Genomic DNA, 14,979 nt, shown 5'->3' on the forward strand with positions numbered 1-14,979 from the left:
ATATAGAAGGGAGGAAGCAAGGCCAAACAGTGGGCCTGGTTTGTTTGCTTTTTGTTGTTGTTTGTTTTATCAAATGGCAATGAAGCGCTCGGCGTGACCCAAATCATGTCCTTCTGTCATAAATACTCATTAATGTGACTAGAAGCACAAAGGCTTCACACCCTTAATGACTGTCAAGCTCAAGACGAGTCAGAAGTAACAGAGTGGCATCAGTGAGCTCGCTAACGCTAGCGTGCGCTAGATACCTGTAGCTAATGGGGCTTTTCCTTTATGTGGCAGTACAATTTTACTTCCTACCTATGGGGGATCTGAGCTAGCCGTTCCTAGCCAAAAACGTTACATCAACAGAATCACTAATTGGCCTGGAAAATGTATTCCCGTCATTTTGAATTAACCTGGCAACAGCGACCGTGAGTTTTCATCTTGAAGTAGGCAAGGGAAACAGCTAGCCAACCGGTGCCATGGTCAAACAGGGATAGATTTCTTTGTATTCGGTGGTGGACGAGAGAAAACAGAGGGAGTTTGACGGAGCAACTGGCAACCAGAGGATCTATCCTGTTCGAACTGATGGGCACTGAGGTGTATTGCATCAAGGGCCTTTCGGTCCGCCTCGCTCTGACGACTCCGCCCATGTTGAGGTGGTACTCAACTGTCACGCAAAACAATCAAAGTCGAATCGCGTCTTTGCAAAAAAAAACACTGTGCATGACGGGACTGATGTTAAAGTATTCCTTCAAGTTTACGTGTGACAAAAAAAAAAACAATCTATGCCCTCTTTGTTATCCGTTCACAGAGCATTAAAGCGAAATCAAAAAAAGTAGAGGAAGAAAAGCACACAGTGCGCAAAACGTAAGCGCGCCATTCGGACGAGGCCACCCAAGTCAAGGCCCGTTCGCCACTCCATGATTTGCAATTTCAGAAGCCGGTTGTGCTGAGCGACTATGGGCCATTATGTCTGAGTCAGACAGTGGTGCGGGGGAGGGGAGGGGACAGACGAGCGACCCTCTCACACAGCCTTGAGTGTTGACATGGATTCAATGAGACAGAGTGGAGGGACACGGTACGACAACGTACACAAGCAGCCGCCCTGCCTGGGGAGAGCCCAGTCCCCCCCCCCCAACCCTCTGCCCAGCCGTCTTCTGCCGAGCTGCCTCGACTCGATCTTTCACTCAGCCTCTGAATCATCACTGCAAGCCATGCAGAAGCACCCTGCCACAGTGGGACCGAGGAGAGAGCTTTTCTCCCCCCCCGCCCCCCCACCCCACCTCTTTTTCTTTCCCGTGAAGTGGACTGTGTGTGTACACACTGAACTCCAGATGAACTGGCGAGGATAAAATATTAAAGGTGCAGATGGAGCCGTCCAGATGATAAGAACTGCTTGCGACGTGTCATGATCCAAGAGGCCTTGTGTTGAAGCTATCTCAAGCATACTAATGGCTCCCCCCCCCACCACCACCACCCCCAAAAACCTCCCCCGCCACTTATTACTTCCGTGTTCCCCCTTCATGGAGCTAATACCCTCGGTGCCCAGAGACAGGGGCAACCGCTGCCTCAGAACAAGGATCTAAGTGGCTTCGGCTAGCTTTCGTTTTTCAGTCAATATTTAGGGCCAGTTTCAGCAAGGAGGAGGAGGAGGAGGACGGGAAAAAAAAGAACACAGGGAAGCAATAAAAAGAGGAACTAAAAGACGACGGGGGAAAAAGCATGACCACACCAGAACTGAAGTGGTGTTTTCTTGGCGTGGACGCGGCCCGGGTGGCGGGCGGGCGGGGATGCGGACATCAGCCAAGGCAGTTCGGTTTTCTCTCTTTTTGTCTCGCTCACGTTGCCTTTTCTCCTTCCCTTCCTCGCTTTCTCTCCCCCTCATTGACAAGGACAAAGCCAATTTGTTCGGAAACCAGGGTCACGGGTGGTGTAGACAAACCTTGCTCCTGCGCTCTCCCCCGAGACCCCCCTCCCCACCCCCGCCCTCGCCCTTTTTTCTCCTCGCCACAGCGCTTTGTCTTTTTCGACTCAATTGCCGCGGCCGCACCGGAGAGGAGCGGCGTGAGATGTCGGCGCTCCGGCTCTGCGGAACCTCATTCCTGTCACACGCCCGCTCCGCTACAATGCATTAGCTCCTCACGGGGTCATGCTTCTGCATCTGCGGTCATCACCGCCGGGGTTTCTGATCATCATTTCCAACGCCGGAATGTATTTTTCATGCAAATCATGAAGGGGAGGAAGCCGCGATCGGAAAACAATGAGGGGCCCAATTTAGAGGAGAGGAAACGTATTCCTGTGTGGCTGACAGAGCATTTGCTGAGAGAAGGAGAAATGGGAGAGGTGGGCGGGGGGGGGTCCAATGCTATAAGCCGTTGGCTTTTGCTCAATTATAAGCTTACACACGTAAAACAGAATCTGAGCCAAAACAATTTCTCCAAGCAAGCTTTCTGTGCCCGTCTTCCTCCATTTCTTTTAAAACGCTGCATCGAGTTGCGGGCGTCTCTTTGAGGAAAACTGTGAAAAGCGTCTGCCATTTTTTTAAAAATATATTCAGTTATCACGCAGACAAAGAGACTCGCCGCATCCTTCCTTTGAACGCTCCTCGCCACCTGCCTGAGACTCGGCGGTATTTGACACGGGCGGCCCCCCTTTTCTCTCCAGTATTCGTTTTTTTTTTTTTTTTTTTTCCCCTCTCGTCTACGCGCGCAGCAGAGGTCACCGCATCTGTAGTTACAGTGTCGGGCATTACGCCGGATAATGAACGGGAGGCGCTGTACAAATACCACCGGGTCGCGCCCGCCAAGCGGGCTTGTAGAGCCTCCTCGTCCCCCGGCGAGCACCAGGGCAGAGCTCTCGGCACGGTGGAAATATCGGAGGAGTATCCCACCCCTCTCTTTGTTGCCGGGGAGGCAAGACTCCCCGAGGTCTCATTCTTCTGAGCCTCTCTGATGGAGCGGGAGATAATAATGTCATGACCGGTAAATAATTGCGCGCCTCAATGGGACATAAGTCATCCCGATATGCAATGCGTCCTTCAAACCGACGGCTCTTGACCAAACAGAGAGGTGCCTTTTCTTCTTCTTCTTCTTCTTCTTCTTCTTTTTTTCACAGGCACACATAGTGACTCTAATGTGATGCTCTGGAAAAAAAGAAAAACATGCCCACACTCAAGGGCAATTTCTGATTTGTCCCGTGGCCAAAGAAATGTCCATGAGGCAATGTGTGACGTTAGGAAAAGAAATATATATTTAAAAAAAAAACCCTGGGGTTTAAGCACGCTATCAAATCCAGATCTCTGTCAGGTGGTGAAAGGCAGGTAGGATTGCAGGGACGGGGAAGGAAATCTGTCTTTGGCGCAAAATTAAGCTGTCACCACAATCGGGCCGACTTTTCCGTCAGTTCAAGCCCATCGCCTCCTCTATCGGCCTCCTTCATCTCGGTCTCCTTCCCCGACTCTGTCAGTCTCGGGATTCAGGGATTCGACCAGGAATCGGAAAAGCAGCTCACCATGATGATGAAGGTGACGGGTCCGATGAAACTCCATATGAAGTGGTTGTCCACGCTCAGCCAGCACCTGGGGCAAGGAGAAGCGATACGAAATCAAACAAAGCCAAAGTCAACAGCCTCATCCTCACGCTAGCAATTCTTCGCATGTAATCAGGAACAAATTAATTTTGGGGCTGACGAAGCGGGGCAGTCTGCCATCAATTTGTAACTTGGGCCGCATTCAACGGTGCCTTTCACAGGTTGAACATTAATATAGCTGTTAGGAACCCATGGAGGACACCCCCCCAACCCCCTGCAGCCCCTCTTGATGGCTGGTTTTTAGCCGAGATATGGCCATTAATCTGAGTGAAAGGCTTTTTTCGACACAGAGCTCATCTCTTTAAGAGAGCATTTACAAACAAGAGGTCACAGGAGGGTCTTTAAGCAGAGAGGCTTTAATGTAGCTGCTGCTCTCACCGCCCACCCCCCACCCCCCAACCCCAAACCACAGTGTTGAGTCTGTCAGCCACTTTCAAATGACATGAAAAATTGAAAAGCTTGTCCTCTCTGGCAAAAAGGGAGCTCAAATGTTTTTCAGCGTGGCGCCCTGAGAGGCGCACGTGGAGCCGGCCGAAAAGGGGGGGAAGAGTGCATTTCTTTTTTGAAAAGCCGCCACAGCGGCCGAGTTCACCGAGCGGAGCATCCAGCGTCGGTTCAGAACATTTTCCGCGGGTTTGTTGAGCCGCACTCACGCTTTCTCCGTCCCGTAGCTCTTGTAGTCGATGGCTGTGGAGACGCCGACCACAATGGCAGGGAAGAGGTAACCGGACACGTAGTAGTACTTCTTGCGGGAGTATTCGCTCTCAAAGACCTCGACCAGCATGAGGTACAGCTGGACCCCCTCGAGGCACATCCAGGAGAAGGAAGCCAAGAAGAAGAAGTGGAGGATCCCGGCGATGATGGCACAACCGATCTGGGATTCAGATGTCGGAGAGAGGAGAAATAATGGGGTCAATTTCCATAAGGTGGTGAGCTTTTATTCAAATAAAGTCTGCCGCAAAAAGGATTTTTAAGGACAAAGGGAAACGTTGCCTTTGTTGAAAATTGCATTTCATACGCTGGATATTTCATGACCTGCCGCGCTGTCATCGCTGGCGCCTCGCAAATTCACACGTATCAGCCAAAGTGTGGCGGGAATTTCATGAATATTCATCTGGCCGCACAGGCTCAGACTGTGTATACTTTTCAGCTTTCCGTCGGCGTGTTAAAGAAAAAAAAAAAACAGCATTCGTAATTTAAGGTTAGAGTTCAGAAAGTGAGTCATACATCTCGAGCCTTTGTTGTCAGTCGTGAAAAGGGAGTTTAAAAAAAAAAAATAGAGGAGGAGGAAAATACACGTTTGCTAGCCTCTTAAGACGCAGAGAAACCGGAGACAAAAGGAGGCGGAGAAAAATGGTATGGCTGCCGACAGCGTCATGGCAACCGGAGATTTAGGTGGGAGAGGGAAAAAAGAGCCGTCAAATGGACGACTTGGCCCCTCGGTAATCGATATTAATGGCGCTGTCCCGCTCCTGTCGTGTCAGGGACGAGCCCAGGAGGTTAGAAACAAACAAAGCTTAAAGTCTCATCCATTTCCTTCTGAAAGGGCCGTTTGCTTTCGCCGTTCCAGGGGGAAACAAAGCAGATAGGAACCAATCCAATCCAAGCCAATGAGGGTTGGACGGGAGGGTAAGTCTGGCTCACCGTGGGTTCTGTCATGTCGATGCCGACGAGGAAGATGAGCTCAGCGATGAAGAGGTTGATGCACAGATTCTTGTGGATTGTGTTGCGGTCGCTCTGCAGGCCCCGGAAGAAGCAGAAGGTGAAGATGCTGATGGCGAGGCAGACCAGCGACACCACGATCCCGACGCGGGTGATGACGGTCAGGAGCAGCTCGTGACCCATGTCGACTCCCTGTGGAGGGGCGGAGGATGAAGCTATCAGAAAACGTGTTTGGAAACAGAGAGGACGGCACTCTCTTGCACGTGCCGTTGGTGACTTAGAATCATCGTCACCCAGTTGGAAACAAGAGCCGCCAAAGAAGCGACAGCAAAGACAAAATAATTTGTTTCATACGAGTCTGCAAAGACCCAACAAGTTGGCCCTGCACCTGGCTTTTCTAGTACCTGAAGCACATCGTCGCTGCTGAAAACAATATAAAAGCTACGTGTGATATTTTGAGATCCAACAACCAATGTAACAGAATTGCTCAATCTTCTGATCGGCCTCTGGGCCGACAGCACTGGAAAGAGATGGGATTTCTTTTACAGCCCTAGTTTTTGTTTTCAGTCTTTGACTCAAAATCCCATTGTTAAAATAAAGAGCGGGGAAGCATCTTCAATTATTTATTTCCATTTCTGTTTGTTGTCTTTGAAAGTTTTCATTTGGTTTTGTTTACTCTGATCTATTCACATGTGAAGTGGTTTAAATATCCAGGCTGACATATTTGAATTGAAAAATTCCTGAAATATTTCTTTATTGTAAAACACATAATTGTTTCATTGAGTGGGCCACAAAAAGATACCCCATTAAATGAAAAAACAATAAGGAACATGTGCTTCTTTATGTGCAATTGTCTTTTTCAATATACATTTTTCCTTTTGTTCAATGAAATGCTGAAGGTTTGATTGAAGTGATCCAATTTTCTAACAGATCCAAAAGGAGTGATAAAGCAGCAGGGTTGCCATGACGACGTACACATTTCTTTCTCTCTGAACCCTCGCTGTTATTGCTAAAATGTTAAGTGTTTTGTATTTGTGAGGGCTAGATAGTCAGTTGGGAGAGAGGGATGATGGAGACGCGGATGTGGAAAAAACAAGCACAGAAAAACACCAACCGTACCGAGATTTCCCGGTGCGCCATGAGGATGGCAAAGTTGGTGAGGTGATTGCAGGAGCACGTCGTGTGCGTCTTGTTGGACTCCAGGAGTTTGCAGCCCTGCGTGGACCAGTAACCCATCATGCTCCTCTCAGAGTAATTCCAAAAGGAGCAATTGGAGTTGAAGTAGTGCTCCATCTGCAGATAACAAGAGATATGCTTAAGTGTCCAAATAATTGACTGCCTGAAATTGGAGCACATGCAGAACACAGAGGCCATTTACCCCCTACTCATACAAAGTATTTCCCCCGCGCTGATGCGAGCGGCGATTTTTCACTTCACAGCTCCGACGCGGCGATTCATATGTTGTATCTCATTTGGCGCGTGCTTGCCAAACCAAGCGAAACTGACTCGGTTATACGAGGGCCTTAATAACAGAGGGGCGTAATTGTTTGACGGCACGTCTTTTGGAATTGCACAATTTCCCTGATAAAGAATGGAGTGGAGCGCAGCCCTCTGGGAACTCTCGTGACAACTTTAAAAGACGGAAGATAATTGGCGCTCCAATAATTTCATCCTAGATGGTACGGCTAATCTAGGAGTTAATTTCCCCGACTATAAAAGAAAATGGGTATCATCTATATCCCAATGTTGATTAAAGAATTAGTTTTCATTAAGAATTCACTTAGGTTCTAAAGACTCCTTTAATTTGATGTTCAATGACTTAAATAAACTGCGAGTGACCTAGCCAGACATTTACAATTCAGATTGCAGATCTCCAGCTACTTGGGCTGCTCCCTCCTGGTGTTTTCAATATGACTCCACCACTCACTCCAGCGGGGGACACTCACATTAATGTGCTTCAGGGTGAAAATGACCGGCTCATTAATGAACACGCGGCTGGACTCCTTGTTGATGGAAGCGGCGATGATGTCGGAGTTGACGGCCACAGACATGTTGCGGCCGTAGGCCTCGTTGCCCATCATGATGGTGGCGTTTTCCGCGCTGAGGAACTGGCTCAGGTTCTTGTAGAGCACAAAAACGAGCTTGGCAACACCTGGAAACAGAAAAGATGCAAAATTCATCTAAGAAGCTAAATTCATTGATTAATCAAATCATTATTTTTTATTATTCTTTTTTTTATTTGTTTTTTTTTCTGAAATTAAAATACATCCTTAAAAATACAAAGTGTTTTTGTCATAGAATTAGCCTAAGCTGAACTCTTGTTCAGTTTAGCTGAACTCACCATTGCGACTGTTGAGCTTGACGGTGTTGGCAGACAGGTGGATGGAAATGCCCTCGTCGTTGGACTGCGGAAATTTGAAATCTTGGACCTGGCCGTCCGTGCTGAGTACGTACACGTCCAGGACTGTCAGGCAGAGAACACAGGGGACAAGAGATAATTTTGAAGACACACTTAAAAAAGAGACAATGAGAACCGGTTGTTCGGCAACAAAAGCAAAACAGCTGTGAATACAAACACCACAGCTTTGTTCCTGACAATTTTATTCTATTCTATTTTTTTTTTTATCACCAGCACTGGCACCGGTGTGGGAACACGTCAGCGGTAAAACAGTAAATCTTTGTGCCAGTGAGCGACAATGAAAGCATCAATCACAGAATTGAGAATTCTAGCCACGGCAAAAACTCTGACTAACATGAGAGCAAGAAGGCGGCAGACGGAGAGGAGGACTTCCGTCCTTATATGGTCTAATAGCGGAAGAAAATGAGGAGGAGGCTGCGGATTAACTATCTGCCCCCCCCCCCCCCGCCATCCCCCAACACTCCCCCTCCACGACTCCACAGCAGGCTAATGTTCACATTAATGTCTAAAGTTACAAGGTCTAGACACATACATTTATAAACAAAACGCGGGCAATCAGAGAATCCAGTCTATTTAATTGTCCCATATTCATCACTGTGTCACTGAGCGGCTCGTTAAACCTAATATGCGACGTTTTCTCTTCCCTCGAGGTTTAAGCGCTCATGAGCAAAACAAAACAAAACGAAAAACAAAAAAAAAAAAAGAAGCCTCTTCTCCACTCCTCCGCACCCACCCATCCTCCGCCCCCCGGCCTTCCGCAAACTCCTATTTGACTTACTTATGTTTTCTGCGGGAACTTTGACGATGGCGGGCTCCATGAGGTTGTCGGCGAGGACGAAGGCTCCTTCCTCCAGAGTGTCCAGTAACATGGTGGCCGCGTGCGTCTGCTCCGTGCTGTTCATGTCCTGCCAGGACTTGAGGGCTTCTGGTCGCAGGAGGTTGTCCACCGTGTCCACGATGGCCTGTGTCGGTTCAGGCAAAGAAAAAAAAAATAAAAAATAGCCATGCACATTTATATATATATATATATAAGAAGTTGAAAAAGGTCAAATAGAGCGAGCTAAAAAAAACTAAACAACAAAAAAAGATAAAGGATATAGTGCTGACATGCAGACGTTGAGGTGAAGTGGGTACGTAAACGGGAAAACGAGAGCGTGTGTTGGCAGGTATTGCACTCGTTAAGGACATTCACTGGATGAGAACGACTTTTTTTTTTTTTTTTTTTTATTTGCTTTGCAACCATATTGATCACGGAGGAGGAACCGCAGAGGCAGAGGGAGAAGGGCAGCATATTCAGTTTCTTTCTCAAGGTTGCCGCATCGGGGGTCACGCGGTATCGAGCTCGTCCAGTGGCAGGATATTAAGGAGATGGCCTGATCAAAGTGGCGGCGCCGAGGGCTCAATTAAAATTCTCTAATTGCAAAGCAAAGTGTTCAGAGAGTGGAAACTTCCTTTCTTCCTTTCTTTCTCTCTCTCTCTCTCTCTCTCGCTCTTTTCTCAAGCCGCAGAAAAACACAGACCCACTGATGCAGACATCCGAAAAATGAATAAATAAATGAACAAATGAATGAATAAACAAGGGAGGGGATGCGTGCAAAAAATGAAAAGAAAAGAGGCAATCTAATGGGGTAATAACACATTTTTGCATTTTCACTCTGCGCCAGACAAACCGTGGCACTCCGCCGGCGGCGCGGAAGCTGCGCTACAGCAGCCGGAAGATGACGGCGGGTTTTCTTCAGGAAACAATCAAATCAATGAGTCTAATCAGGTAATCGATGGCGGTGACGGCTGGTGGGAGGCCTGAGAGGTGGGGGTGGTTGGGAGCCATAGTGATGTTACATCGAGTATGGCAGATGTCAGATAGCGCTGACTCAACAAATCTCTCTCTTCCGCATCCCATTACGTTGCCTTTAGGGAAATAAAGTGCAGCCCCACTTTTACCTCGTTACATTTCGGCTTTTGAAATGTTGTAGAATGAAAGACATTGCACGTCTGCCCACATCTCTCTTTTCATCCCGTTTCCCTCTTTTGTCTTTTTTTTTTTTACGAGCTCACGGCCATTGACTGGCTAATTAGCATGATCCATTTTAGCAGCGTCCCTGAGGAGGGATCAGGATTGAGGGGGGTGACTTTGGTGGCAGGTGGAGGACACTTTTCTCCCTAATGGTTGACGGATATAGTATATCACCAAAACACTTGGAGGTATCAGCAGGGCTTGGCAGCAGCGGTGACAGTTTGACCCAACCAACCCTGTTAACCCGACATAGCGAGATAGAGAGATTTCCACCTTTCATTTGTGGAAATAAAAAAAAAATCAAAAACCCACTACTTTCACCTTTAAAAAGACCTGTGACCTTGTAGGAAATAAATATCACAATCAGTGAGCGGTCAAGGGATGACCCTTTGAATAAAATGAAGGTTTAAATAAATCACAGGTGAACCAAGTTCAATACAATACACCTTCAGGGCACCGGGATCACTCAGATTATAACTGAAACATGACTTGTCAATCTTTGCTAACCTCCCACAGAAAGCATTTTCAATTTGGGTCCAATTCAGGAAATCAAGTTTTGTTTGAATTCTAAGAAGGCTCCTCCCGGCTTCTTTGAACAGCCACAGAAGAGAAGAAGACCAGGAAGAATTAGCATGAGCTGTAAATAACAAATTCTGCTACAACGATTAGCATTGAACGAGGGGACATTTTTCATGTTAAAAGAACAATAAAGACCCGCAGTGACAGCCTTTCGTGGTGTAAAGCACCCTTTCGTTTTACCCCTGCCCAACATTAGCAAGAGTTAAGTTCACTGCCACGTAAGCATTACACGTAAAAAGGCGGCGGTGCGCAGCTAATGCTAACACATTTTACGGGCTCTTTACCAGAAGCGTACATGAAATAAATCCAAACAATTTTTCCAAACACTGCTGCCGTGGCCAAGTTGGCAATATTCAAGAGAGATGAAGACTGAAGGTCTCTTTCAGGCTGAAGGTGTAAGCAAAAACAAAAACAAAAAAAAAAAAAAAAGGTTTAGGCAAAAATATACAAGGGGAACAAGAGAAGGCGAAGCCATCCACACGTGCAGTCTCGGGGTAAACACGTACAGGAGAGACACAATAGGGAACAACGGGAAGGACAACAAAAGTTCACCGCTGTCGTCGCACGTTGAGAAGGAAAACAAACAGGCACAACTGCATAAATAAGACCCTCCCACCCCCCCCCCCTCAGATAATACAAGATGTGTGCCTGCGCGCATGAGGCAATAAAAACATACACATAATATATAAATACAAATACAGAAAGAAAATGAAGCTCGGGGAGGAGGAGGGGAATACATGACAGTGCAGAGGGAGCATGCTGCTGAACTTGGGCTGAGGTCAACACGACAGCGGAGAAAAAAGGTGGAGGGGGGTGGGGGGTGGGGGCGAGCAGAGTGGGGCGGAAGCGTCGCTCCATTACCTTCATGTATGCTCTGCAAGTCCTTTCTCGCTTTTGAAGCTTTTTTAACAGACAAGGAAAAAAAAAGAGATAAAAATAGACCCACACTGTATAATCTGCAAGTTCACCAGGTTTTTTTTTTTTTGCATAATCAAGACACTGAATAAGATGAAGAGCCACTCGTCATCGCGTAGGACCTGGGACCTCGTATCCTAAAGAGGGCTCAGCGCACTGCAGGGAAACTGTGTCACTTCATCAGCAGAGATGTTGGTTTTACGTCGGAGGCACTTTTTTTTTCTCCCTCGCTGCGTGTTATTGCTTTTTTTGGGTGTAAAACTGCTTCATCTTATTCCACCAGATAAGCGCTTCACTTTGGCACTTTGACTTTTTAAAATCATCCACAAACATCGTCTCTCTCTCTCAGTTTATTCACGATGCCTTCCAGTGTGCTGCTGCTGCTGCTGCTGCTGCTGCCGCTGCTGCCACACTTGGTAAATTACAAGGCACTCTGAGTTTATACGAGAGCTATAGATCACAGGTGAACAAGATACAAATGGTATTCATAAAACCTTCTTCTTTACGCCTGGCATGGTTTTTAAATCAAGCAAAAGCAAACTGTTGGATATGATGTAAAGACTGAGATTTATAAACAAGGCCTCCGTTCCCCCTGTAGGCTAAAGAGTAAAATTACCTCTCCTCTCATTTATGACATCTTATATCGTCCTTCCAATACCTCTTGACAAATATTAGGAGTAGCACTTTACGGGCAAAAAAAAAAAAAGTCATGCATGTGAAAAGACGGCTCCGGCTCTCTTTAAGTCAAGAAGAAAAAGTGCAGCGGAGACCTCGGCCAGCCAGAAATTTCTCCATTATTCCGTCGTTTAAAAATTCTGTGGGGGGTCCCGAAAGGGGGCTGCGAATTGTGGGCTTTACCTTGTTAAAGCTCCGCCCTGCAGAATCTTTCTCGCTGGGTCGGAGCTCCTGCAGCTGAGCGTCCAAGATGTCCACCAGCTGCTCCATCAGCCGCACCGAGGAGCTCACGTCCCCGGCGAAGATGGGGCCTTTGGTGTGCTTGGCTAACTCGTTGGCCAAGTTGGCCGCGTTCTCGCCGCTGCGGATCTGCGACGGGAGGGGGGAAATAAGTTCTCATGAGGACGCAAGGAAAATAAGTCAACAGGCAATATCAGAGTCTAAAAATACCAGATACCGTATTATGTTGCAACCGCAAAAATATATGAAGAAAAACAGAGATGGCGCTAATCTGATCTGAGGCTGCTATCAGTTCTGATGTTGACATAATTTGCCCACTCGACAGTCTCAATTTACAGGGTGGATTATGGACCGGCGGCGTGGCTCCGCCCAGTCTGGTCAATGTCTGATGGGCAGAGTACAGCAGTAGCTTAGCAGTTTGATAACGATATTTGTGGCAAGGTACTACTGTAAAATTAAAACAACTTTGTGTGTGTGTGTAGCGCAGGCGCCTCAAGGGCGTACGACTCTTCATGCTAAAAAATAGCTAACAGCTAACAGCTGGCAGCTAGCAGGAAGCATTCAGCACTATAAGTAATGTAGCTCTGTTGTTTCTTTTTAGCTGCTGCTGTGCTACCAGACACTGCCGCGTGATTTGTTATTCATAAGGATTATTTTTGCTCTTAAGTTACTGAACAGGATTTGTTGTTGTGCACCTCAGTGTTTTTCAGCTCTTGCTGCTGCCTGTCTAACAGCAAACTGAAGTGAATTCATTTTGAACACATGCAACTTAAAAACAAAACATACTTCTACATTTATTATGATACAAAGTGCTGCCGGGCTTACAACTTTGTGTAAGTATGCATGTATTACAGCAGCAACAATATTAATGTTGAGTTGGTGCATCTCTAGAAGGCTTGAAGGCTGAACCTTTGTTGAACTTTGAAACTATATCATCACACTGTTGCTCCGTACTGCTATCCCTCTTTATAGCTCTCAGTTTAAGGCATTTTTCTTTGCTTTGTTAAACTTAAACAGCCATACATTATACACAACAATGTATGGAAAAATACATTTTTGGGATTTTTTTTTGCATGCCCCCTCTGTTTTTTCCATTTGTTTTTTAAACAAGTATTGTTTCTACTTGAAGGTACAGCAGTGAGATTGGACGACACAAACCTTTTGGGCAACTTGGTTGACCCAGTGGGAGGTGCAGTTGCTGAGATCAGGGCCCTTTGGGTTCCAGGTCCCATTGGAAAGAACACATAAATACGAGGCAGTGCCTGGGAGGAAAACAAGAACAGTACAGCTGAGATAAGCCCAGGACAAATATACAGATATGAACAAGACAAACTCGTGTGCAAACCAGGCATTCACATACAACATGCAAATCCATGTATTTTAGACAAATATGTGGCCGGCCACGCGCTGTTTGTTTCTGGATATAAATGTATTAACCCTGCGGGATAGTATTCGTTGATGCTGGTAAATAAAAACTTCATTCAAATTGTTTGGCTCTAAAGAATGATAAGGAATATCACAGAATCTTCTCCAGCAGAAGACAACAACAGCATTTTGTTCTTACAGTCATAACAGTGACAAAATTCTATTGTTCCCCGTCCTGAGTAAAGCGTGTCCGAAATGCGGAGTGCTCACATAATTTCACGCACAAAATGATGCACACGTTCGCTAAAAACTGCTGGAAAACAGCTGAGCCAAATCAAGTTTCCACCCAGAGGGACTCAGCTAACACCCATGATACACTGATTCCTGGAACACACCAATATTCTTGGTATTTTAGGAGCCGGACAGTAGGGAGCAAACTCTGGGCTAGCTCAAAAAAAAAAAAAAAAAAAGGGAGCCCTGTTTACCTCGGGTCCCCCTGGGGCACGGCCGCTCGACGAGCATGCCCCTGGGGGTCTCGGGCCACATGATGTCTCTCTCCTCGGTGGCCTTGCAGAAGCGCTCGGGCAACGGGAAGGACTCAAGGGGCGGAGGAGAGGTGGTCTGTGGGGCGGCGGGAGGCGGCCGGGGCGCTCCCCTGCTGCCCTGCTTCTGCCCCGTCGTGACGGTGGTGTTGGCCACGCCCCTGTGTGTGGTGGTGGTGGCGGTGGCGGTGGCGGCAGTGGTCTTGGGAGGCTGGGCGGACGTGGTGACTTCCGACAGAGGCGGACCTGCGGGAGAGAAAAGGAGATAGATAGAGGCGTCATTTTTGGGATGTGGTTATGGGGACCGCTGCGGGGGGGTCGGGGGGAGGGTGGGGGGGCATTTTCTTATCCACAACACGGTGGAGGTTTAATTCTCACAGGGAATAAAAGGAAAAGATGCACAGTGCCTCATGTGGGTCCACATGAGGCCGAACAAACACTAAACAAAGTATTCCGACGCTTTTGCCCCCTGGTGGGTGCGGATATACCGGCTTATCTTAAACCGCTAGCCCCGGCCCGGTAGGGGAGACTCGGGGGTTGGGGGTGGGGTGGGGTGGTGGGCATCCCTGCTGTCCCCCCCCCCCCCCAACAGCTTCAACAATATATTGCTTATACATCCAAATATCCTGCCGCGTGCTCTGTGCAACAAGCGTATTTCCTGTTGACTGGGTCTTATCCCAGGCAGCCGGTCGAGTCAGCCAGTGCCGCAGCGAGCGAGACAATAATTACAGTAACATCCTCCTGCCTGCCTGCCTGCCTGCCTGCCTGGCAATCATTCGTGCCTGGGAGATTTCCGTGGCACGGCTGATTGAATTTCACTAAAGCTTCGCACGCCCGAGTCGTGAGCGTAACGACGGCGCCTCGACACTTATTTTACAGTTGTTTCTCGCCGCTACTCATGCTAAAGCAGGTGTGCAGTAACTCATGCAATGCCCCCCCCGGGGCTAAAAAAAAACAATGTTTCCTTCCCAGGGAAGGAGGGAAATAGTGCGTCACAG

The 14,979-nt window shown here is 47.5% G+C and overlaps 1 protein-coding gene across 14 annotated transcripts in view; it reads right to left on the reverse strand.

Annotated features, from left to right (window-relative positions):
- The window catches only part of adgrl2a (adhesion G protein-coupled receptor L2a), a 92,487-nt gene that overhangs the window by 12,542 nt on the left and 64,966 nt on the right, over positions 1-14,979 (reverse strand). For 9 of the 14 annotated variants that reach the window (XM_076022634.1, XM_076022635.1, XM_076022636.1 and 6 more), the window contains 11 exons: positions 13,925-14,227; positions 13,233-13,336; positions 12,018-12,203; positions 11,106-11,144; positions 8,430-8,613; positions 7,574-7,696; positions 7,179-7,384; positions 6,352-6,525; positions 5,215-5,424; positions 4,224-4,444; positions 3,493-3,559 (listed from right to left, as the gene is read on the reverse strand). In XM_076022634.1, coding sequence (XP_075878749.1) covers positions 3,493-3,559; positions 4,224-4,444; positions 5,215-5,424; positions 6,352-6,525; positions 7,179-7,384; positions 7,574-7,696; positions 8,430-8,613; positions 11,106-11,144; positions 12,018-12,203; positions 13,233-13,336; positions 13,925-14,227 — 1,817 coding nt within the window. The remainder of the gene's footprint in view (positions 1-3,492; positions 3,560-4,223; positions 4,445-5,214; positions 5,425-6,351; positions 6,526-7,178; positions 7,385-7,573; positions 7,697-8,429; positions 8,614-11,105; positions 11,145-12,017; positions 12,204-13,232; positions 13,337-13,924; positions 14,228-14,979) is intronic. The other 5 variants (XM_076022637.1, XM_076022640.1, XM_076022645.1 and 2 more) reach the window with 1 other exon arrangement.

The sequence above is a fragment of the Nelusetta ayraudi genome, unplaced genomic scaffold, assembly GCF_046127955.1.
Source record: "Nelusetta ayraudi isolate G7.1 ecotype Tasmania unplaced genomic scaffold, CSIRO-AGI_Nayr_v1 ptg000013l, whole genome shotgun sequence".
NCBI classification, from domain to species: domain Eukaryota; kingdom Metazoa; phylum Chordata; class Actinopteri; order Tetraodontiformes; family Monacanthidae; genus Nelusetta; species Nelusetta ayraudi.